General features: G+C 52.3%; 8 protein-coding genes across 8 annotated transcripts; 4 read left to right on the top strand and 4 right to left on the bottom strand.

Moving 5' to 3' along the window:
* Positions 1-177: 177 nt before the first annotated feature.
* Positions 178-3,110, bottom strand: COCMIDRAFT_1543 (uncharacterized protein; the record flags this gene model as incomplete). The annotated part of the gene is made up of 2 exons (XM_007685529.1): positions 178-2,973; positions 3,030-3,110. 2 exons carry the CDS (start codon positions 3,108-3,110, stop codon positions 178-180), a joined length of 2,877 nt encoding a protein of 958 aa, XP_007683719.1.
* A 484-nt stretch (positions 3,111-3,594) lies between these two features.
* Positions 3,595-6,343, top strand: COCMIDRAFT_1544 (uncharacterized protein; the record flags this gene model as incomplete). The annotated part of the gene is made up of 2 exons (XM_007685530.1): positions 3,595-3,794; positions 3,871-6,343. The coding sequence occupies 2 exons, from the start codon at positions 3,595-3,597 to the stop codon at positions 6,341-6,343; spliced, it is 2,673 nt and encodes an 890-aa protein (XP_007683720.1).
* A 600-nt stretch (positions 6,344-6,943) lies between these two features.
* On the top strand, positions 6,944-8,492 carry COCMIDRAFT_1545 (uncharacterized protein; the record flags this gene model as incomplete). The annotated part of the gene is made up of 4 exons (XM_007685531.1): positions 6,944-7,092; positions 7,147-7,277; positions 7,331-7,749; positions 7,803-8,492. The coding sequence occupies 4 exons, from the start codon at positions 6,944-6,946 to the stop codon at positions 8,490-8,492; spliced, it is 1,389 nt and encodes a 462-aa protein (XP_007683721.1).
* A 196-nt stretch (positions 8,493-8,688) lies between these two features.
* COCMIDRAFT_32930 (uncharacterized protein) lies at positions 8,689-10,510 on the bottom strand (the record flags this gene model as incomplete). The annotated part of the gene is made up of 4 exons (XM_007685574.1): positions 8,689-9,885; positions 9,941-10,185; positions 10,246-10,326; positions 10,402-10,510. The coding sequence occupies 4 exons, from the start codon at positions 10,508-10,510 to the stop codon at positions 8,689-8,691; spliced, it is 1,632 nt and encodes a 543-aa protein (XP_007683764.1).
* A 1,078-nt stretch (positions 10,511-11,588) lies between these two features.
* Positions 11,589-12,586, top strand: COCMIDRAFT_83901 (uncharacterized protein; the record flags this gene model as incomplete). Its single annotated transcript, XM_007685611.1, has 2 exons — positions 11,589-11,894; positions 11,948-12,586. The coding sequence occupies 2 exons, from the start codon at positions 11,589-11,591 to the stop codon at positions 12,584-12,586; spliced, it is 945 nt and encodes a 314-aa protein (XP_007683801.1).
* Positions 12,587-13,057: 471 nt separating this feature from the next.
* Positions 13,058-16,266, top strand: COCMIDRAFT_22696 (uncharacterized protein; the record flags this gene model as incomplete). The annotated part of the gene is made up of 4 exons (XM_007685550.1): positions 13,058-13,144; positions 13,222-15,701; positions 15,752-15,873; positions 15,929-16,266. The coding sequence occupies 4 exons, from the start codon at positions 13,058-13,060 to the stop codon at positions 16,264-16,266; spliced, it is 3,027 nt and encodes a 1,008-aa protein (XP_007683740.1).
* A 138-nt stretch (positions 16,267-16,404) lies between these two features.
* On the bottom strand, positions 16,405-17,184 carry COCMIDRAFT_83866 (uncharacterized protein; the record flags this gene model as incomplete). The annotated part of the gene is made up of 1 exon (XM_007685612.1): positions 16,405-17,184. One exon carries the CDS (start codon positions 17,182-17,184, stop codon positions 16,405-16,407), a length of 780 nt encoding a protein of 259 aa, XP_007683802.1.
* Positions 17,185-20,525: 3,341 nt separating this feature from the next.
* On the bottom strand, positions 20,526-20,816 carry COCMIDRAFT_72012 (uncharacterized protein; the record flags this gene model as incomplete). The annotated part of the gene is made up of 1 exon (XM_007685613.1): positions 20,526-20,816. A coding segment is annotated over one exon (291 nt), but the record flags the coding sequence as incomplete, so codon positions are not given.
* Positions 20,817-23,083: the final 2,267 nt, after the last annotated feature.

Genomic DNA, 23,083 nt, shown 5'->3' on the forward strand with positions numbered 1-23,083 from the left:
GTACTGGCTGGTGCTGATTTAGTATCGTCTCCATTCCTATATTCTCTCACTGTTGCAGTATATCCAGAGCTGCACTCAGGTATTGATGCGACCAACCATTGTATTCAGACTCGAGAGGGCTGGTCTACGGGGTATCACGACAATAACAACCACAATATCCGTATTTAGATTCGTACTCTACCGCCCTCCTGCAGACGGAGTTTGTGACTTCAACTGTTTTTGAATGTACATCTTGACATGCTCCTGCGTCGGCCATCCGCCCCATTCTTCCACACTATCAATCTGCTTTCTGACGAGCAGAGCAATGTCTTCGGGTGCATAAGATGCATGCTGAGATCCCATGTCTGGCCCTCCACCGCTAACAGCCAGTCTCAATGCTACCAGCATTCTGAACAAAGTGTCCATGCCACCGCGCTGTGCTTGCGCACGTACACTGACTTCAGAACGGTAATTGGTCAGCCAGGTCGTAAACGAGTAGAGACCTTCATAGTCACCCAGAGCGCCCAAGGCTCGCACATAAAGGTGAAGCTCTGTAGGCCCAGGAACATGTGGTGGAATAGCACCCATAGGCTGTTCTGGATGGGAATGCATGTTGACATTGGCCCCAACTAAGCTGTTGAATAACGCTCTGAGACGGGCCGACCCTGTCGACAACAAGCGCGCGTCTTTGATAGACGCAATGCTCTGGTCCATACTCTGTGCGGCATACGTGGTCGCCATGCATGCACAGCCAAATATGTCATCATCAACATCAAGATCGGTTTGCTCAATGTACTCAAGCAAGTCACAGACGACCCTATAGCGTTCGACTTGGACGGCCTGTGGAAGTTTTCTTTGATGTAGCAGCTTGTTGATAAAGATTGTCCAGGCGGGCCGATATTTCGGCCGATAGCGTACAAGAAGGCTATGCGCATACTCCAAGAGATAATTCCTGTTGGTCCGAATTTGCTGCGCATGTTCTTGAGGATCCAGCACCGTGGGCTCCTGTGGAGGCGGCCGCTCGAAACGCCCAAAACGACACAAGAACCGGATGATGGCTGTGAAGAGGTACCCATCAACTGAACGGACCGAGGCATCGTCGTCGTTCATACCATAGAGTATGCGACGTATACCACCATTAAAATCGTGTCTACTCATATGCAGTAAATTCAGACATGTGTGGAAGTCGGGACATGTTTCCAGGAGAAAGGCAAGTAATCGATGCGAAGGCCTGATATTGGTGGTACGCATTCGTTCCAGTAGTTCTTTGTACTCAGGAACAGGCTCACTAAGATAAACATAGTACAATGAAGATGAAGGATCTGGCAGGACCTCTTTCATGTCTCCGGGTAGCAGATGATTAATATCCTCTTCGGGAGCTTGATCTGCATCAGTCGAAAGCGGTAGGGCGGGTATTCTCTTTACAGCAGAGTAATGTAATTTTTCGAACATGGCAAGGTACACTTCGGAATGAGCGCCTTCGTCCGAAAGCTCGTGAGACAAGAAGCACGCCCAGGCCTCTCTTCGCGTGCGTGTGGTCCGTATACGTGCAGCCCAGAGCAGCGGGCGCATCTGGTGATTGTCGTTGAATCTCGAAGAAACATGCGGTAGTGTAGTCCGAGTTTGTATTGTTGGGCTGTTGTCTGTATCCCAACCAGCATAGATCTGTACCATGTCCTCAAACGTGCGATTAGTGTATCCAGCTTCGTACATGCGATGTAAGAGCTGAGAGGCCCGCGAAGCACCAAAATTGTAGCCTTTTTCTTCGTCCATTGCTGTGCGGTTCTCCTTCCACGGTGGCCAAGATGGGCCTTTGAGTTCTGCCCACTCTCGTTCTTGAGTGGTCTTGGCGTGGGCCAACTGATTACGAGCTACTGCCCGGAAACCGGGGCGTGACACTACCATAGATGGTGATGTGCTAGCCATGTACTTGAGTATCTGAAACTGAGCCTTTTCCTGGTAAGTGGCACAGACTAAGGGCCGGAAGCTTGTGGGCAGACATAGCAACACAAGGTAAGAATTGAAGAAGCGAGTCATATCAGACAGTATCCGGGGCGACCTATTGTGCAAGCAACTGGACTGAGAAATCAGGAAAGACGTGACCCATGTTACAGACTCAGGCCAGACTTCGCGCACATGGCGGAGCAGGCGGACTGCAATGATCTTAAGCTGGGACCATTCAAGAATGTCTAACTGGACAATCCGGTCCAGGTGCCTCATAATGATCCCCAGACTGTGCACTCTGATGTGTTTGCGGCGCAGGAAAAGCAACAGCAGGAAGAGAGGAGGTACCTCAGACTGTTGTTCGAAGACTGCAGCCGCCACATTGCATTTGGGCTCTACAAGACATGCTGCCCACTGCTCTACGCTTTCGGGTCTGTAACCTTTGGATCGCAGCAAGTGCAACTCTGAAGCAATAAAGCGAAAATCAGACTCTGATGGAGGTGAGGAGGTGCAGTGTTTGATGTAGCGCGCAAGGACAGAATAGAGCGAAACAGGCTCAGGATGTTGCACGGGTATGCCGGCTGTCGCAAGGGTTTGTGGATATTTTTCCTGGGTTACAGAGTCTTGCGTAGTGCACGCCGAAGCGCTCTGGCTGGAGTTGTTATCCCTGTAGAGATCTTTGGCTGGACCATTGATGGATGCCAGAACAGTGGCAGGTCTGCTCTCGCGTAGCACCTTTCGGGCATTGCGCGACAACTGGGCACGAAACGGGGTGTCATTGTCGAAATCTTCAACGGCGTCTAGTGGTGATTGAAAGTCGTCTGGCTCGGCATGTGGAGCTAAATTGCTCGTGGAAACATGGCGCTTTGATAGGGTCTGAAGTGCCTCGAGGCGACACAGAGGCGGGCCGTTGCGGGGAGGTAAAGACAGGCCGCGGTTTGGCGAGGGGAGGGAACGATGGCATGCTGGCAACGAAGAGCGATGTCTCACGTGACAGTGGTCGGGGCTAGAAAAGGAAGGGGCTTGTGTGGATGCAGTGAAGGAAGGAAGCTTAAGTAGCAGGTCAGCAGCAATCCAAGCCGGCGTTGTTGGTGAGAAAGGCCTACCAGGCGGACAGCCAGGCGCGTCACACAACGGCCAGGACGATGCGGGCTACGTGGAGCTGCCAGGGAGAGGATGAAGGGCATTCATTTGACGGAAGCGACCAGGGCGAGGGCGCGTAGACGTCAATTGCAGCAAAAAGACGGGGTGAATGGCGGGCAGTGGATAGCGGGCGGAGGGCAGCAGCAAAATCATAGATGTGGCGCAGTTTGGCAGATGTGGCGCAAAAGCTTGGCACTGCGCCTCGCGCTGCAATGGTTGACTGGCTGATGGCAAGCAATTCATTCATCGCCGTGGTACGCATCTGGACCACGGGCAACCTAGAGCCAATTCTCCAACATCATCCATCGCCAGATCTCGGCCCCTTGCGCGTCACAGAGCCCCATCTCGTGCCTGTCTGCGCCAAAGCCCGAGTTTTTATTCTTGCAGCTGTTGTTTGCATCGCGCCCTGCACCGTCGCGGCGAGGGAATGCTGCTGAAGACAAGCGACTAACGACTCCTCCGGCCGCCCTGAGCGCGTTCCATCCCACGCCATCACGAGCGCATCCCCAGCACCACCCACCGCTCACCATGGCCGCCGCCAACGGCACCCTCACCCCGCCGACCCTTCCGCCTGCGCCCACATCGCCCTCGGCTGCAAAGCGCAAACTCGCCAGCCCCCGTCCCAAGCCTTCCAATGTCGCTCCCGCGCCCGTTCAAGCAGACGTCCCAGCAGACAGCACGCGTTCTCTGCAGGCGGCATTGCATGACATACTCGAGGTCCTCAAGAGGTATGCCTGCTGCCAAACCTGTTCCCTGTGCAACTGGCAATGCCGCCTTTTTGTCCATATGCTGACTCCCCAGTAGCTACGACACGCAACCCTCGATCTTGTCGCATCCCATAACCTCGTCGATAACCCGCTCTGCTTCTGGAGAAGCCGATTCCAAGCGCACCAAACTGACTCCCCCGACTGGCCCTGCAACCATCACTACCCTTATCCAAGACGGTTCCTACGATTCTCTGCACGCTCTCGAAAGAGATGTTGAAAACGCGACCACGGACATTCTGGCCTCTACAGGCGCAAGCGACGCCTCGGCCACTACAACGTCTCCCCAGGACACTGCGCTCCAAGGCAAGGTCCTCGCTTTCCAGACAATTCTCAAGAACTTAGTGGGCAGAGAAGAAGCACGCAAAGAGCACCTCCAGGCAAAAGCATCCAATCAAGAGGCAGCTCCACACGCGTCAAAGGAAGAAGGCACTCCGGTGGCTATCAAGGAAGAAGAGCATGAGGCAGAGGGTCCTCAGAGTCGGACGGTCCTCACACTGTACGGAAGCGCGCCACCTAAGCAGCTGTTCTCGAGCCTGCAGCAGCCTCAAAAGATATCCCCCACAACCCCCATATCCACCCTCGACACCGCCGTCAAAGTAATATTGCCTCTCCGCGAGGCAAATCTCCCAAACCTCATTAGCACTACGGAAGTGTACCCCCTTCCTGATCCAGATAGCAAGAAGCAACCTGCGACAATCGGAAATGTCTTTCGGGCACCTCCTCATCTGACGCAAATTAGTCCACCCAAGTCTGCAAGGCCAACAACAAGCAAAGGTAACAACACCATTACCTTTGCGCACCAGGAAGCCCCTAAGCCTCGGTGCAAGGGCTCCCAATCGTATGCACATCAAAACTTGTCGTCTGGTTTCTGGCTAGGTTATGGCGGCGTAGACATGCCCAAAGATCAGATTTCGCCAACTGCAAAGCAAAAGAGCAGGCAGCGTGCTCTGAGCATGGGAGAGGCTCAACAACCACCGTCCGAAGCCATTCTCGTTGCGGTCCAGCAAGCAAAGGAAGATGCTCTTTTCCGCAGTGCATACTCTAGCTTTGCGCCAACCCGAGACGATACGTCTGCCATCATTCCCGAGGAGACAAAGAATATGGTGTGGTGGCATAAGATCGGCGAAAAGCGTTTCAATGAAATGTTCCCAATCGACCCAGTGCTACTCGATCCTGAAGAAGGAGAGGCGACACTTGCCAATGGAACCGCTGACGAGGACGAATTGTTCAAAGAAGCTGTTGAAAACTTTACGCCTATTAATGGAGATATCTTGCCTGGCACAGAAGAGAAGAGCGAAGAAGAAAAAGATACGGAACAGATTCTCAAAGATATCTCAGAGCTCCTCGAAACACTGGCTTCCTACCAAAGGATAAGAAACCTCTCACTTACAACCAACCCACGCACACCCGTTGTTCAGAATGCCTCTCTGGCAAATTTGGCTGGCAGTCCATCAACGCCATCATCTGAAGAGTTTGATGTCTATCAGATTCTCAAGTCGCAGCTGACTCTACTGATTTCACAACTTCCACCCTACGCCGTTGCCAAACTGAATGGGGACCAAATGGACGAACTGAACATCAGTCGAACGATTCTCTTCGATACGAAAGAGTACAAAGGAGTCTTGGAGGATGACCAGCTCTTGAAACTTTCAAAGACATCTGGAATAACTGCTTCCACACCCGCGACACTGGCGCGCACGGGTTCTGGCGCGGGTGCGCACTATCCCGCAGCTGGTCACCAGTATGGCCGCCCTACACCGTCCGTACAGCAACCAGGTGGCCGCCCTATGTACTCACAACAACCCCCTATGCATCGGTCCTCCTCTATACATCTGCAACGCTCACCCTCGGGCGTACAGCAGCCTTTTCAGCCAGGCGGTGCCTCTTATGCCCCTTCTTCCCGGCCAGCATACGCTGCAACACCTTCTTATGGTCAGCAGGCGACACGAACAAGCTACGGAACCACGCCTTCTGGACAGTATTTCCCGCAACGCTCAGCGCAACCCAGTGGATACGGTGGTGCTGCCGGCTCACAATACTACAATTCGACGCCTCAACCACAGGGCCAAAATCGGTATGCAGCACAACAAAACCAGGCCAACTTTTATCCACGTCCGCAGAACGGTGCACCCCTCTACAATGGAGGTCAAGCACCACAGCAACGCACCGCTTCACCAATCAAGGGCGCGCCTACGCCTACGCCTTCTAACTACGGCGCACGACCAGGCTATAGCACACCGGTGTCGGGAGGTCAGATGCGTAGCACATACTACGGACCCTCACAGTACGGTACTTCACAGCCACCCGCTGCCACGACCCCTTTCAATGGCATGCCCAACAATCCACAGCAAATCATGCTGGAGCGCCAACAAGCACAAGCGGCCGCTCAATCGCAAGCTCGGCTCGCAGCCCAGAACAGCTTCAATAATAGCAGGCAAGGCTCCGGAACGCCCCAGCCTCCCAACGGCTCAGTGTATGGTGCCCCTAATGGTGCTTCCATGCCTACGTAGGCATATTCTGTGTGGAAGCAAAAAACGATCGGACGGTTTACAAGGTGTGTGTCTGTGTTTTATTTGGATACCATAGATGATTCAAAGGGGCGTTTTTTTCAAAGGAGGGGTTCTGTCTCTGGACAAATGAAGTGATCAACGAGGTATTCGATTATTTTGCCCCATATGTGTAGTGTTTTTTTGTTACCAAGCGTTTGCGCGTCCGATTGGAGGTAGTTGCTCTTTTTTCTGCGGAAACCGCGTATTTCTTTTCTAATTAGTACCTTGTAGATGTATGGAAAGCAGGGATTGAAATGATTGGGCAGATAGCGAATACGTAAAACTCGGTCCATTGGCTACTTGTACTGGATTGGGGTGCTCAGTATTGACTATGTGATGTGGACGCGACATAGTGCGGAGGGCGGAATGCGGGACCCGTGCTTACATAAGAGGCTGCTGTGCCTGTTTGAGAACTGCATCATCGCTGTTGAATTGCCTCAAGTCTTCTCTCCTCTTGCCCAAACATACTATCGCATAGCAAATCGCTCCTTGCCCGCACCCAGGCGTCCATCTCTCCCCGCCCCTCTCGTTTCTTTTTCGGTCCTCGCTTATCTGCCCGTCATGTCTGGCCAACAGTGTCTCCGCCGCCTGCCAGCTGCCATGCGCTCTGTGCGAGCTTTGCGCGCAAGCCCCCGATGCGCTCCTACTGCCCGCTCCTACTCGGCTCTCACCAAAGCCAGCTCATCCGGTCTGCTCGGCCAGGCCTCAAGGTACTGCCAATTGCTCTACCCCATTGACATGCCATCAACTGACACCCCACACAGGCGGCCAGGCCAGCTCTCCTCACAGCGCCTTTGCGCTCTCGAGCAGATAAGAACCTATGCCGACACCATCGTCAAGGTGCCTGAGATGGCCGAGTCCATCACCGAGGGAACCCTCAAACAATGGTCAAAACGTGCGATCAACTCTCGCTGTTCGACTGCGGGGGCAAGCTAACGACGTGTGCAGAGGTTGGCGACTTTGTTGAGCAGGACGAGGAAATCGCAACCATTGAGACGGACAAAATTGACGTTGCTGTAAATGCGCCTGAGGCCGGTATCATCAAGGAGTTCCTGGTCAATGAGGAGGACACCGTCACTGTCGGACAGGAGATTGTGAAGCTCGAGCCTGGCGCGGCGCCAGAAGGTGGAAAGAAGGAAGCCAGTCAGGAGCCCAAGGAACCCGCTTCCCAGGACCAGGAGACTTCATCGCAACCTGAAGGCCAACAGGAGCAGTCTCAGCCCGAGGCGCCAAAGGAGGAGTCTAAGCCAGCGCCTCCTAAGCAACAAGAGCAGCCCAAGCAGGAATCAAAGCCTGAGCCCAAGAAGGACTCCAAGCCAAAGGAGGAGCCCAAACCCGCAACCCCCGGCAGCCGTGAGGAGCGTCGCGTATGTCTATAGAGTCCGTCTCATATTACATGTGCACTAACCGTTCAATGCAGGTCAAGATGAACCGCATGCGTCTCCGAATTGCCGAGCGTCTCAAGCAGTCGCAAAACACGGCCGCTTCTCTGACCACCTTTAATGAAGTCGACATGTCCTCGATCATGGAGTTCCGCAAGCTCTACAAGGATGAGATTCTCAAGAACAAGGGCGTTAAGCTCGGCTTCATGTCCGCCTTCTCCCGCGCCTGTATCCTCGCTGCGCGAGATGTCCCCGCTGTCAACGCTTCCATTGAGGGCCCCAATGGGGGCGACACCATTGTGTACCGCGATTACGTCGACATCTCGGTTGCTGTCGCTACCGAGAAGGGTCTTGTCACACCCGTCGTCAGGAACGCAGAGAGCATGGACATGGTTGGCATCGAGAAGGCCATTGCTGACCTCGGCAAAAAGGCACGCGATAACAAGCTCACCATTGAAGATATGGCCGGTGGTACCTTTACCATCTCCAACGGTGGTGTCTTTGGCAGTCTGATGGGCACCCCCATCATCAACCTTCCACAAACGGCTGTGCTCGGTCTGCATGCCATCAAGGAGAAGCCCGTCGCCATCAACGGAAAGGTCGAGATCAGGCCGATGATGTACCTCGCCCTCACCTACGACCACCGACTTCTTGACGGACGAGAGGCCGTTACTTTCTTGGTCAAGGTCAAGGAGTACATTGAAGACCCCAGGAAGATGCTGCTGTAGATATGGCCGCGTTCTTGCTTGTCAATTTTTTGTACATTAGAATAGCATTAGCCTAACGAATGTTAATTCCAAGAGAGTTTAGTTACATCGGATTATCACGGTACGACCGTACACGTCCCGCAACTAGGCTGGATCCTGTTGTGTAGCGTAGCTAGCGCCTACTTAGACCTATTATTATCTTGGTTTTATACTCTTATCACTTCTTCTCCGTATGCTGTTCAATCCGTACCTCCCCGTTCTTCTCCTCATCCAGCACCTCCCCCAGCTTCTCCTCACTTCGCGCACCTCCATCCGCCAAATCATCTCCAGTGGGATACGCAACTCTCCGAACCGTATACCATGGCCTCTGAAACAGCTTATCCAGGCTCTCAAGTGAGCGTCCAGCCGTCTCCGGCAGCGCAAAGTAAACATATATCAAAGACATGCAGCAGATGCTCGCGAAGAAGACGAACGCACCATATCGATCCGTAGCAGCGAGCAGACTCGGCATGGCGCGCGAGCAACCAAAGTAGAACGCCCAGTGAAACGCCATGAGAATGGAGACGTTGAGCGAGCGAATACGAACAGGAAAGACTTCCGCAGAAACAAGATACGGAATAGAGAACCAACCAATCGACCACGCCACAGCATGGATAAAAATAGCCACGATACTGGCTTTACTCGCCGCTGTAGCGCTCGCACTCGCCTCGATATCCGCGGCCGACATTCCATTCGTGACACCGAGGTACGCACCCACGAACGTCAGAGTCAAGATTTGTAGCGTAATACCGAGCATAAGCGACCGTCTGCGCCCAATAAAATCGATGACGAAGATGGAAAAGACGAGTACAGAGACAAATTTGACAATGCCGTAGAGACCTGTGGCAAGGAACCGCGCTTCCTCGCCCTCAATACCCAAGTACCCGAAAATCGAGGGCGAATACTGAGTTATTGCGTTTGCGCCGGACCACTGGCCGAACATGTGGCACAGGAACATGAGGACGAAGCGGCGGCGGTACTCGGTTACTGAAAAGGTTTCTTTGAAGAGATCCCAGACTGTGGCCCCGCTTACGGCTTCGATTTCGAGGTTGAGTTGATGCTCGATGCCGGCGAACTCGGCGACGATGTAGGGGTGGTCGGCGGGGAGGTTGCGGAAGCGGCAGAGGACTTGGAGAGCCTCTGTGCGTTTGGATTTGGAGAGGAGGAAGCGGGGGGACTCGGGGGTGAAGAGAATGCCGATGCCCCAGATTACGGCGGGGACGAGCTGCAAACCCGTAGGGAGTTGCCATTGAAGGCGCGTGCCGGAGTGGTATTTTGTGATGCCGTAATTAAAGAAGAAGCCGAAGACGACGCCGAGTTGTTGGCAGCAGGCGTATTGGAGGGTGAGTAGGCCACGAATGCTTCGAGGGGCAATCTGGAAGTCTGGAATTAGTATTTTGCAATTGTAACTGTACATGCTAGGTACTCACCTCAGTAAGGTAGATTGAAGGCAAAACGGTCGTGGTACCGATTCCGATACCAGTAATAAAACGGGTAGCGTACAAGGCCGATAAGCTACCGTTTGAAAAAGTCTGGCCCAGGATTCCGGCAATGTAGATGACCGTAAAGGCCAACATGGTCCACTTTCGTCCCCATAGCTGCACGAGATTGATACAAGCTAGACAGCCAAAGACGGCACCCGCTGTGGCGATGGAAACGATCCATCCCTTGGTGTCTGGCAGCACAAAAGGTTAGTTCGGATGATACAAAAGTAATTTCAACAGATGCTTCTTACTGGCATATTGGGTGTCGGTTTCATGAATGACTCCGAACTCGGTCTTGAACTTTTTTTGCACAACAATTGATGCTATATTGCCTGAATCAAAGGTGAGCATCTCATTTACAGGGAGACAAGCGCAAAGCATACCTTCATCAAATCCCTTTGCCACACCAGAAAAACTCCACACGGCCGTACAAAAGAAAAGCCAAACATTGAATATCTCCGGCGGGCACGCCTTGATAGCCTTGACTGTATCTTTAAGAAGACTTGACTTGGCCATAGTATCGACGATAGATTACAGCAGCGCTGGTCAACACGAAAGAGGGAGCGCGAGACGCGTAGCATAAATAGCAGCTGTTTGAGTAGCCCTTGCGAGGACACAACTGCCCTTCTACTAGCCGAAAATCATGTATGAATCGCTAGCTGGAGAGCCTCGACACGACAGCGTTGCCATGCTGGGGATGTATGTGCGGAGACCCCGCATTCGGCACGGGTCCCGAAGTTGGGTCTTTCACCCACCGAAGCGCCCGAGGAAACCCATCTCATGGCTTCAGCTGCGTGCGGACACGGACCTTAATGACTCGCTGGATGGTCCGAATGTCCGGGACAGTGATTTGAGTGTTGTGATGAGATCACCGGGTGTCCAAATGTCTAAATGGTTTCTTAGAGCTGCGGCTCGCACGGTGCCTTGCCAGACATCGTGATCGAATGGAAGCGGTCTGGGGTTGGCGACGCGTCCTCAGGCCTCGAAATGGTAGAATGCGGTTGTAAGAACATCTTCACAAATGAGGATTGTGCAATCGATATGAAGATGCGTGAAATAGGTGTCCAAGTACTGCTTAGCTTCATGCAATGGTGGCTGGGAATCTGGAGCCGGATGTTTCCTGTACAATTTACCTTAATCGGCTAGTTGTTCTCTGATGAAAGCACAATGCTTCCCCCGTCTTTTGTCAGATAAGATGTTTAAAGGATCCCCCAGATCGCTACCTTCCCCGACATCATGCCCTCTCCTCTGAGCACCATGCGATGTTCAGGCCGGCATCGAATGGATTGTAAAAGCAGTCAGATGAATCGGAGATTGTAAGTTCAGTCAATGCGGAGAAAGGTGTGGAGAATCTGGGGGTGCGTAGCACGATAGGCGGCAGGCACGCTCGGCCCCACTCCGACGGCTTTTCCTGATGGGATTGGTATATCCATCAGACCTCAGCGGGATGGGCCGTTATTGGATCGGCTGACCCCGAAAGAACACAGGACTAGCACGTCGCAATTGGTAAACTTCGCGGCGCATGCCATGTTCCAACGAGAGGATAGATATCGTGGGATATCTCGTAAACATTCATAAGACATAACCACACAACATGAACTTCTATCCGCCGCCACCCACAATAGCCGCATCCCTATACTGTCGTGTCCCGGATGAGATCAGATGCAAGGACCGCGATTCGGAATGGCGAGGCGGTTTCAGTCGGGCCTTTCAGAACATCTTTCTTGAAGGTCCGGTTTACACTTCTTCAGGCCACCTTTATATCGTAGACGTCCCGTACGGACGGATACTCAGTATCTCGCCCACAAAAGAAGTGACAGTCGCAGCCGAGTGGGACGGTGAGCCAAACGGTCTGGCCGTGGACCCTGAAGGCAAAATCGCGGTTGCAGACTACAAACAGGTATCTTGCAGGAGCATACAGCAAAGCCAGATATCGGCTGAACCTGGCTATAGGGCATCTTGACATTTGATCCATCGACAGGCAAAATATCGCCACGGCTCTCGCGTCGAAACCTAGAGCGCTTCAAAGGTCCAAATGATCTGGTATTCAGTTCCAAGGGCGAACTGTACTTCACTGATCAGGGCCAGACCGGACTAACAGACCCCACTGGTAAAGTGTATCGCCTATCTCCCGATGGTAAACTCGACACACTCGTTGAGAATGGCGTCAGCCCCAATGGTCTCGTGCTGTCGCCTGATGAAAAGTTCCTCTTCGTCGCCATGACTCGTTCAAACGCGGTTTGGCGGCTCCCACTTCATGCAGATGGAACAACGAGCAAAGTGGGTCTCTTCTTCCAGAGTTTCGGTACAGTAGGACCAGATGGGTTGGCGATGGATGAGGAAGGGAGCTTGTTTGTGTGCCATCCAAGTTTGGGGTCTATTTTCGTTGTCAATGCGGACGGAACACCGAAGGCAAGAATCGTATCGGGTACAGAGGGAATAAATTTGACGAACTGTTGTTTCGGGGGCAAAGACGGTAAGACGCTGTTCATCACTGATAGCTTAGAGGGAAACGTGCAGTGTGTGGAGTGGCATTGCAAAGGCGCCACGCCAGTGCCTACTGTGGCATCAAAGAGTAGCGGAGAGGCATAGTGCTATAAGAAGCAAACATTTAAAAAGAGAAGTTGTAAAATAGTGTCTTCGCAAGTGGATCAGTCGGATGGTGTCGGAATGTCGGTCTTTGAGCATCGCAGAGGGGTTCATCGTGAGATTGGTATCAAATACAGGCGGTACTACACAACATCCATCAAACTTGTGTATATATTTTTTACAACAATCTGGGGCGATGTTACCATGCTACTTGCTGAGTCAATGGTAAGAGATGTCGGTGAACTGGCTGGGAATGACTGGAAATGCATGACCAGGTGTGGCTGGGCAGTGTGGCTTGGCGTCAGCGCTGCGCGCTCTCTGTGTGGCTGGTGGACCCTGCATGGCCGCTTAATGTTGCCGGATGACGTCGCGCAACGCGTTCTTGCCGGCGAAACAGTGCATGGCAGGCCAGGTGCAGCCCGACACTGTCCACCGCAGCCTCACAGCACAGCGCCATGAGACACACACGCCACCATGGCTCATCTCTTGCGCGGAAAGCAAGCTGGAATCAGCAACGATCTCTCCCAAGGCCTCAGCCCTGATCTTTTTGTGCTTGACCATGTATGCCCACGTTGCCGCAACCCCCGCCTCTGCCACAGGCCCCTCCTCCAACGCGTGCAAGCTAACCACATGTGAAGATCCGCAACTATGGCATAAACTCCAAAATCACCCAGCTCGCATACGACCCTGTTCAGTCTCTCATCGCCGTCGGAACAAGCGAGAGCAAATATGGCCCCGGTCAAATCTATGTATTCGGCCAGAAGCGGGTCGAGGTTGTGCTGTCGCTTCCTAACCGTAGCGCCTCCGTCAAGATCCTCCAGTTCTGTGCCGAGAAGCTTCTGTGCGTAGACTCGAAAAACGACCTCTCCGTCTTCTCCCTCGACACCAAGAAACTGCTAAACGCACACTCGCCTCCTGCGAAAATCACGGCACTCCACAGTGATCCTGCCATCGACTATGCGCTCTTGGGCACACAGCATGGTGAGGTGTATGCATATGATCTCGACAGAGAGACGCTCACGCCCTTCAAAATACCCAATCTGTGGAGGGAAAAGTTTCCGCGATCCCGATTGACGTCCGTAATCACGCTGTCACTGCACCCTCGAGACATTGGCTCTCTACTGATTGGGTATAACTCCGGCGCAGTCATTTATTCGTTCAAGCAAAACAAAGCCACCCACTTTTTCAACTACTGTCTTCCCAAAGGGGCGCCAGGAGGAGACTCAGATCCAGGCTCTGTCTTTAAGGAGCGAGAACCTCCACTGACGCAGGCCGTCTGGCATCCAACGGGAACCTTTGTTCTGACTGGACATGAAGATAGCAGTATCGTTATTTGGGATACTAAGGATGGCCGCATTATACAGGCAAGGACGCTCACAGATACAAACGTGGACAAGCCAGGCCCAGGCAGTTTCAGCCCGGGTGCAGTGGAGGGGTCCTTCGCGCTCAAATCGCCAATTTTCAAGATCGCATGGTGCGCGAATCAGGACCCCGATGATACTGCCATCCTTGTAGCAGGTGGACAGCCATCGAATATCTCGGCAAAGAGTCTGACTCTATTCGAGTTGGGTCGAACGCCCGTATATGCTACTGCATCATGGCAGATCCTGTCGGCTCACTTTGAGAATCCCAAGAGGCAAAGGATATTGCCATGCCCACCCGGCACTGAAGTGATCGACCTTTTCCTCATCCCAAGATCTTCACCGCACTTCGCTGGCTGCCATGACCCTATTGCAATAATTGCTTTGCTTGCTTCTGGCGAATTGATCACTCTGTCTTTTCCAAGCGGTATGCCCATTACGCCTACCAACCAACTACACCTCTCCATGACGCTTGTCCATCCATACATAAACTATATCAATCTCGCACCAGTAGAGCGAACTCGATGGCTCGGGATGACTGAAAAGCGACAAAAAGGCCCTCCATTCCTAACCGGTGGTGCTGAAGCAGTACATCCACTCAAGAGATTTGAGAACCGAAACATTGTCCAGACAGCTCATGCAGATGGCACAATACGACTATGGGATGCCGGCCATGCTGACGAGATTGAGAATAGTGAACTACTTCAGGTTGACGTTGCTCGAGCAGTTGGACGACCAGAGGATGTCCACATCACAAAAACTTCATTCGCAGGTGTTGCTTCTGAGCTTTCAGTTGGGCTGAAGAGCGGGGAAGTGGTAGTATTCAGATGGAACACGAACAAGCGTGCAGGTCAGGAGTATCCACCCGGCGAGAACAAGCCTCAGGCGCTCACAGATATTACTGAGAGAAGTGAGGGAGCTGTCAAGGAGGGCCTACTACCTCTCACACTGCTCGATGGAGGCAATGGACCCGTCACTGCTTTGAAGCACTCTGATGTAGGCTTTGTTGCTGCCGGTTTTGAAGGGGGAAACTTTACTATTATCGATCTCCGAGGGCCAGCAATCATCTTCCAAGCGTCTGTACAAGAGTTCATCAAATCCGACAAACGCTCTAGTTTTCGGCGCAGCTCGACTCAGGCAGCACCGAAAGCGGAATGGCCGACTTGCATTGAATTCAGCGTTATGACACTCGAAGATGAAGACTACTCAAGCATCCTAGTGCACGTTGGAACCAACCTTGGCCATCTCGCAACCTTCAAGATACTACCAGAAGCAAACGGTCGATACTCGGCAAAATTCGCAGGCGCGTGCTCGCTAGACGACAGAGTTCTGAGTATCTGCCCCATACATGCTGACACAGGCCGCCCAGCGTATGCCTCGCAGTCTACTGTCGGTGGTCTGAGGACTGGGCTGAAGGTCAACGGCGTGCTTTTGGCTGTCACCTGCTCTGAAGTGAGATTGTTCCGTCCCGCTACGAGCAAGGGCGCACACAAAACTTTTGATCAGTTTCTGTGCGATGCCGCGATGGTGGTCAGGTACGAGGAGAATGGTTATGCGTTGCTTGGTCTCTATGGCGATGGTTGTGCAAGAGCCTACTCGATACCAGCCCTGAAGGAAATCGCATCCGTCAATGTCAGTGAATTTCTGGATGTTCGACGGTTTTCAGAGGCGATCATCACAGCCACGGGAGATATCCTTGGATGGAAAGGTCCAGCAGAGTTAGGTCTGATTAACATATTCGGCGCCGGATTCCGATAGTAAGTGATGGTATCCATGTTGGATCGTTGCCTATACTAACACCTTCTAGTGATCGTGCAAAGGATGTCTTGCTCAACCCAGACTTAGTCATCCCGCCGCGACCGACTATCAGCAACATACAATGGATATCCGGTACCCAATACGTAACACCAGCCGACATGGACCTGCTCAGTAAGATCTACTCTATGATCATCATTGATTACTTTTCTGCTAACATCTCCCGCAGTCGGTGGCCCCGACCGTCCACTCTCAAACCGTCAGCTTGCCCAACAACGTGCAGAAGCCGAGCAGGAACGTCGCCGTGACAACGCCTCATCTTCCATATCGCCTGCTGCACAATACCAATCCTATCCTGGACAGGCCGGTACTCAAGCTGAAGAAGGTTGGGGCGCATGGGCTTCGCGACAGCTCAACGAGCGGACTGAGAAGTTGAATATCGTTGGCGATAGCATGGACAATCTGTCACAGAATAGTGCAGGCTGGGCTAATGACGTGAACAAGTTTGTCGGAAAACAAAAGAGAGGGTTTGTCATGGGGGCTATGAAGAGCAAGTTTGGATTGTAGGGCGTTTTCTTTATCATGCTTTTAGCACGTGAGAAAACTCGACACGCACCATGAAAAAAATAGGTTCTCTCTTCACAACCATAAGGACAGTTGACTCGTAAAACTTATTGCATTCCCACGCCATTCCGTCGTCTCCATTTACCCCCCTGTCCCCACCCTCTGCTTCTGCTTCTGCTTCTTCGTCGCCTGCTTTTGTTGCTCATCCTCCTCCTCCATCCACTCTCTCAGTCTCCTCACCACCACCCCAAACTCCCCGAATTCATCCAACACCATGTTCCTCGTGCACCACATTAATTGTCTCACTATACCCTTGAGACTATCCTGCTTCCGCTTCAACTGCACATATACTTTGCGAACGTTATCTAGCTTTATGTCCTCGTCTGTGAAAGCGATGCTGGAGGGTGCGGGGGAGGCAGGTAGGAGCGTAGATGTGGATGTAGACTGTAGTGGTGGTGGTGGCGGAGCGGCGGTACTGGCAGAGGAGTAGGCTTTGAGGCGTTGGGTTTCGTCGCGGAGGAGGATGTTTTCGGTGCGGAGTTGGAGGTTGGTTGATGCTACGTCTTCTTTTTCCGTGGCCAAATGCTTGGTTCGGGTCGTTAGGTTTGTGTTTTGTGTGGTGAGGTGTTGGATTTGGGACTTTAGGGTTCGTCTTTCTTCTTCTGTGGCGAGCATTTCTTTGGTTAGGTCTTTTTGCTCGGCTTTTGTGGTGGCGACTTGGGATATTAATTCATCCTTTTCGGTCTGCAGGGCTCGTGTCTTTTCTTGCTCAGCGAGGAGGTCGCGTTGCGCTTTCTCGGCTTGTGCTTTGAGCTGCTGGATCGTCGCTTTTGCAGCGGCAAGTTCTGCGCGGAGTTGGCGGGCTGATTGGGCCTCTTTAGTTTCCTCCTCCGTCTCAGTATCGTCGCCGGACGATATCATGGTAATGTCTTCATCCTCTGGTATAGCCGCCTTGCTTGTAGTTTTCGATATACCTTTTCTGCTGCTTTCGTTAGGCTTCTGCTTGCACCTGGCTTTTGTTACTGTAGTCTTTGTTGTCTCCTTTCTAACCACAGCTACGCCTACAGCTTTGACTAATTTCTGAGGCGCTATCGTTCTCCCTCTGGTCTTATCTAGAGTGGTCTTTGCTACTGGTTTCTTCTTCTCGCTTGCGGCAGCCTTTTTAGGTGGCATGGCTCTGCTTTGGAATATATATGCTGGTGTGTTACAAGGAGTTGTTTTCTCATCTCCTGAAGACGTATACAGAAGTGGGGGCGCCGGAGGCGTATCAGCGTTAGATTGCAAAAACCTTTGCTCAGTGGAAGTGAGCTCCCTTGTCCAAGACTGTGAGAGTTGTGTCGTCCTGTACGCGCTTTGTCGATCGAATAGAAGAGCAGCGAAAAGATCAGAATCATCCGATTGCTGAGGACGAGGTGATATTATGAGTGGTAGTGAGTGTAGATTACGATAGCCATTGCTTGGAGATGATTTAGTATACTGCTCTGCCAATAGGTACCAGGTAAGCTTACTCTATTGAATGCTGGCGAGCAACCTGGAGATTGCAACTGGGACTGCGATGCGATTCCATTGCTTCACTTAGGGCGAGTACAACTAGCTGTTGCACGTATTTCCACAACAGTTAATGTGCTCAAGGGGAGTAATATCACTGGGGGAAGCAGTACTTATACTAGGAGAGGACCGAGGCCACGTGCTGTCTTTCACTGCGAATCAAACGTGGGCTCGATAGGCGGTGAGTTCGTCGCTCTACCTATCACTCGTGACCAAGCAAATGGACATGATATCACCCTGCTGCTTTCATACGGCCAGAAGCCGCTCTGCGAAAGCGGTTCTCGCAGACAAAGCACAGTGTAGTAGGAGCGTGTGCCTAGGTACCAGTGAAATATAGCTATCATACCTTGCAAGCGAAGAATAGAAGCACTATTGTTGCCTAGCATACCATTCACTATGCATCGAACGTCGCCTGCACGCACAAAACGTATTCACGTAAGACCGCAAGATCACGTGCCATAAAACACCAAGATATCCCAATTCATTGAAAAAGAAATAATCAAGACACCTTCCTCTTTCGATGGATGGTATACCCGAAATTACCACAGTAAAACAATTAAGTAATGCCCGGACACCTCTTTTGTCAAGCTATGTCTTCGTTATACATTAGGTCATGAAAAGATGAGAAGAGAAAAAGCATCAAATGAGACAAATCTCGAAGAGTACTTGACAAGTCTGAAGAAGAAGAAGAAGGAGGCGTTTTAAAAAAAAGGATATACATGCAAAGAAAAAAAAGGAAAAGAAAAGATCTACAAAGAGAAAATGCACTAATACATTTCCTCTTCCCTATCTTTCCCATGAGCGTGACGCATGCTTCCAATCACACTGGTACGTCCGCTACCTCCAACTCGATTCCCCATAGCTGACGCGGCTCTTTGTGGGTGATCGATATCTTCATCCCTTCGGTCTCGCTCCTTCTCAAGAGCAGCCCGTAAGTCGGCGTTCTCTTCAACTTTCTGCTCCAACCGCTTCCTGGCACCACTGCGGTCAAGCAATCGCGCCTCTCGCTCGGCTTTCAATCGTCGTTCTAGTTCCTTGAGGCGATGTATCCACTTCTGCTCACTTGGTTGAACAGGTCCAGCAGCAGGGTAGGGGTGGCCAGGTGTCGATGACGAGAGATGCTCCACGACTGAGGCGGACTGCGCACGCAGGAGCGTTTGTGCCATGCTAGCGCGCTTATTAGAGGTGGGTGACCCGGCCCTTGACGAAGAACGGCTGAGGATAATGTCATTTCCAGATTGCGTCGTAGTGGTGATGGCGCGAAGGGTCTGAACCTCAGATCGTAAAGTCTTATTCTCAGTCCGGAGCTTGTTCAGTTCGGCCGTGTTGAGATCGACAACGCCACCGCGAACAGTACTAGGTCTTCCAATCGACTGTCGTTGAGCCATGACGAGCTTTTCGAGCTGGTCCAGCCTCTTGACACGAGTTTCGAGAGTGTGCTCGAGAGTTTGGTAGTCACGAAGCAAGTCTTTTTCAATGTTTCGAATCCTTTGCTTGAAGCTGCCAATAATACCCTCTACGGTCCTCACCGCAAAGATGATGTTCTTGTTAAAGCCCGTAACATTCTTCGAAATGAGCTCCATCGACGTGAGCTCTCCGTTGATAACAGCGTGGTTGCGAGACCACTCGGTGCCACAAAGAGTGGATAGTCGGTTCCATAGAGCATAGAGAAGATTGTTGCGCTCAAGCAGCTGTTCCTTGTACTGCTTCTCCAGATTGTGGAGTCTGTGACGGTCTTGGTTGCGAAGGTTCTCAAGTTCGATAATCTTCGCTTCTTGCTGCTGGACCGCCCTGGTGGTTGACTGGTGACTGCGCTTTGCATTCTCAAAGGCTGCTTGGTCTTGTCGACGTGCGTGGCGCTCGCGCTCAAGAAGCTCAGACAAGCGACGGCTTTCCATTCCAGTGTTTTCCAAAAGGGTATCACGGTTGCGTAGGAGTCGGTCCTTCTCTGCGAGGTCTGTTTTGACAACATCGAGCTCTTGTGTGGTAGTCTGAAGATCTCGCTGAAGCTTTGTAATATCCTATGCAATTTGTAAGTCGATGAAACGCAACCAAATAATATGACTCTTTCGTACCTTGAAAAGACTGGCCCTGGTACCGCTGAGGTTACCAAGGGATTCCCGAAGGGTCTGCTCCAGCTCATCATGTCGTAGCTTCCAGGTCGTAGCATCGACTTCTGCGCCAGAGAGGCTCTTGCGCAGCTTCCTGCTATCCTCTTTAAGCTTCGTCAGCTGAGCATTAAGATCCGTAATGATCTTTTCCACCTCTTGTTTCTCTTGATTTTCCAAGGCATCACGTTGCTGTCTCTCTTCCACCATGCGCTCCTCAAGGTCTCGTGAACGTTCTCTCGCCTCTTGCAGTGAAACTTGTGTATGGTTGAGAGCTGACTCGAGCTCGCCAATCTTGATCTTGTCGCTTTCTTGCTCTTCTCGAAGGAAATCGATTTCACCCTGGCAGGACTCGAGTTGAATGTCTAGTCGCTCATTCTTTGATCGTTCCTCGCTGATGACCTTGTCCTGCCTGTTCAACTCTTCATTGGCGTCGCTAAGTTCAGACTCCAGATTTTGGATCTTGCGCAGGCTTGCATCTCGATCGTCCTCGAGCGCCAAAAGACTTTCGCTAACGTTCTTCATTTCCTGCTGCAAAGCGTGGAAGTCTTCAGTGATATTCTCCAAATCATTGAAGAGGCGATCACGCTCGTTTTGCTTCTGCTCGAGTTCGATCTCCAGCCGTTGTACAGTGTCCAAGGCTTCTTGTCTCAGCTCTTCGCATTCCTGTTCCTTGTCTTGGAGCAGCTCCAAGGCCTCGTCGCGTTCGCTGGCCAAAGCCTGAAGATCTTCTGTCTGAGCCTCTATCTCCTTTTCCAGTTCCCTTACTTTGTTCTCCGAGGTCTCAAGCATGTCGAGGTGACCGTTCAACTGGTCGTCAAGCTCTTTGTACGACAGTTTCAAGTGCGATAACTCGTCTCGCAGCGCTGCATTCTTAGCTTCGTAGTCATCTCGGTCAGGGTCGCTTGTTTGCGTATTGCGAGTACCACCACTTGCCCGTGACACGGACCGCATGTGGTTGCGAGAAACTGAGCGCTCCAGAATGCTATCGCCGGCAGTCGATCCAGCGTCTCCCCTTCTGATGGTAAGCTTCAGGCCCTCGTTTTCTTCTCTCAGCCGGAGGTTCTCTCGGTTCCTTGATGTGAGCATGGAAGCTTGTGCATGCAAGTCTCGCTGTAGCTTGTCGTTGTCGCTCTGCAGTTGTTCCACAAGAGTGCTACTTGTTCCGCCAGCTGACGCTGGTACAGTGGGGTCATTGCCTTCGAAATCATCGTTTGTGCGTCCGTTGAAGGATTGATGGATCCGCCGTGAACTATTGAAAGTTTTGTTTATGTGGTGAGTCGACATGGAATTTTGTTGCAATTCTTGCACCTGCTCTCTTAAACGCTGGGCTTCTTCACGAAGTTGATCGGCTTCGGCTTCGGCTTGTTGACAGCGTGTCTCAACTTGCTCGCGTCTGGCTCGCTCATCCTCGAAGTCCTCCTTCCACATGTTGATAGCTTCATCGAAACCGGCGGCTTCTCCACTCGAACCCTTTTCGCGCATTGCCTTGATGTAGTCGGCCATGCGTCGATTGTCAGCCTCTTTTTGAAGAGCCTCTTGTTGCCACTGATCTACAGTAATCTCAGTTGACTCCAAACGCTCTCGAAGGAATTCTATCTCCTCCTCCAACTCCTGCTGTCTCGATGACGGTTCGCTTCTGCCATCCTCAGAGCCATCAGCTGCATCTTTGGCATTGGCGGATCCTTCTTCTTGAGCTTTGAGCCGGCGCTCCAGATCCCTGATCTTCTTTCGCATCGACTGACCTTCCTTCTTCTCCGTAGCTAGGTCTGTTTGCAGTTGAACGTTCTTTGAGATCATCTCCTTAACTCCCTCATCAGATCGGTTCTGGAGCGCCTGATCAAGAAAGTGGATTTTAAGCTTGAGATCGAAGTTTTCCTTGCTGAGTTTATCAATCTTGCTGTTTTGCTCCTTGAGTGTCAGGTTATGCTTGCTGCGTGTGAAGGGAGTAGCCATGTGCCGTCTGTCAGGCGATCGCGAGTGCTTAGCTCGGAAGTCGCGCGCAATGGAATCCGGCACCTGGATGTCCTGGACGTGTCTAGCAATGACCGTGTCTGTAGGCGCAGCAGCCTGAACGCTAGGAGCACGTGGTGTCTCGGGTGGTGTTGCACTGGGGACTTCTTCTTCTAACCGACCCAGACTATTGTCTGGCTGAAGAAAGGCGGATAAAGAATTGGCGCTGATACTCCGGCCCTTGTCCCAAGGGTTAGTGTCACTGTATCCTGACATGGAAGATGCGATGCTGCCCAAACTTGGTAGTCTTGATAGGGCGATGCTCATTTTTTGCGGTCCGCTTGAGCGCGGTACCGCACCTCCAGTTTGAAGGGCAAAGTCTGCGCCTAGGCTTGCTTCGGTTGCGCCGTCTCCAGATGCATCGGAGCGATTGGTGAGGGAGGACACGGATGACCGCTGGCTCGCATTGCGGTGCTGCAGGTAGTTTGGTCGATTACTTACCTTTTGAATGGTTGCAGGAGCACTTGGTGGGGGCATGGATGTGCTGTCCATACTCGAGTCAGTCGTGTTGGTGAGCGAGGAACCATCTTCGGTCTGGGAAAAATCAGGGGCCTTGACGGTGGAAGCGCTAGATGTCGGGCGCCTCATGTCGCCGTCTTTCTGCTGGGCACCTGGAGCGGCTTGCCCATATTGAGAAGTTGTTGTGTCTTGGTCATCTTCCCCCTCCTCCCCCTCTTCTTCTTCGTCATCGTCATCGTCATCGTCGCCTTCGCCGTCATCGTCTCGCGCTTGCTGTACGGTGTGCTCTACTGTAGAGCGCGATTGGCTTCGTTGGGCCGCTTGTGCAGATGGCGAAGAAGGCGCAACATCTGATGTAGATGTATCGGCGTCCATGGAGTCGTCGGGGTCGAAATCTGGCGGGCGAGCGGCGGGCGTCTTGTAAGCACCGGCAGGGGTAGGGGCTTCAGAAAAGGATGGGGAGTCGGCCTGAAAGGAGTTTCGGTTCTGCGACTGGGTCGGTGTGTGCCCACTGCGCACCTCAAGCTTCTTGGGCTTCTTCTTGGGCTTTGTCATCTCCTCGAGCGTGTCCATGACCCGGCGCATGGCCGAGTCGTCGTGGGCTGGACGAGACGACTGCTGCGAATTGCCCGGCGAGCCACCGAATAGGTACGTGTCGTCGGCACCGGGCAGTAACTGTGTTGCTTCGGCGT

This window comes from Bipolaris oryzae (genome assembly GCF_000523455.1).
Source record: "Bipolaris oryzae ATCC 44560 unplaced genomic scaffold scaffold_11, whole genome shotgun sequence".
Classification (NCBI taxonomy): domain Eukaryota; kingdom Fungi; phylum Ascomycota; class Dothideomycetes; order Pleosporales; family Pleosporaceae; genus Bipolaris; species Bipolaris oryzae.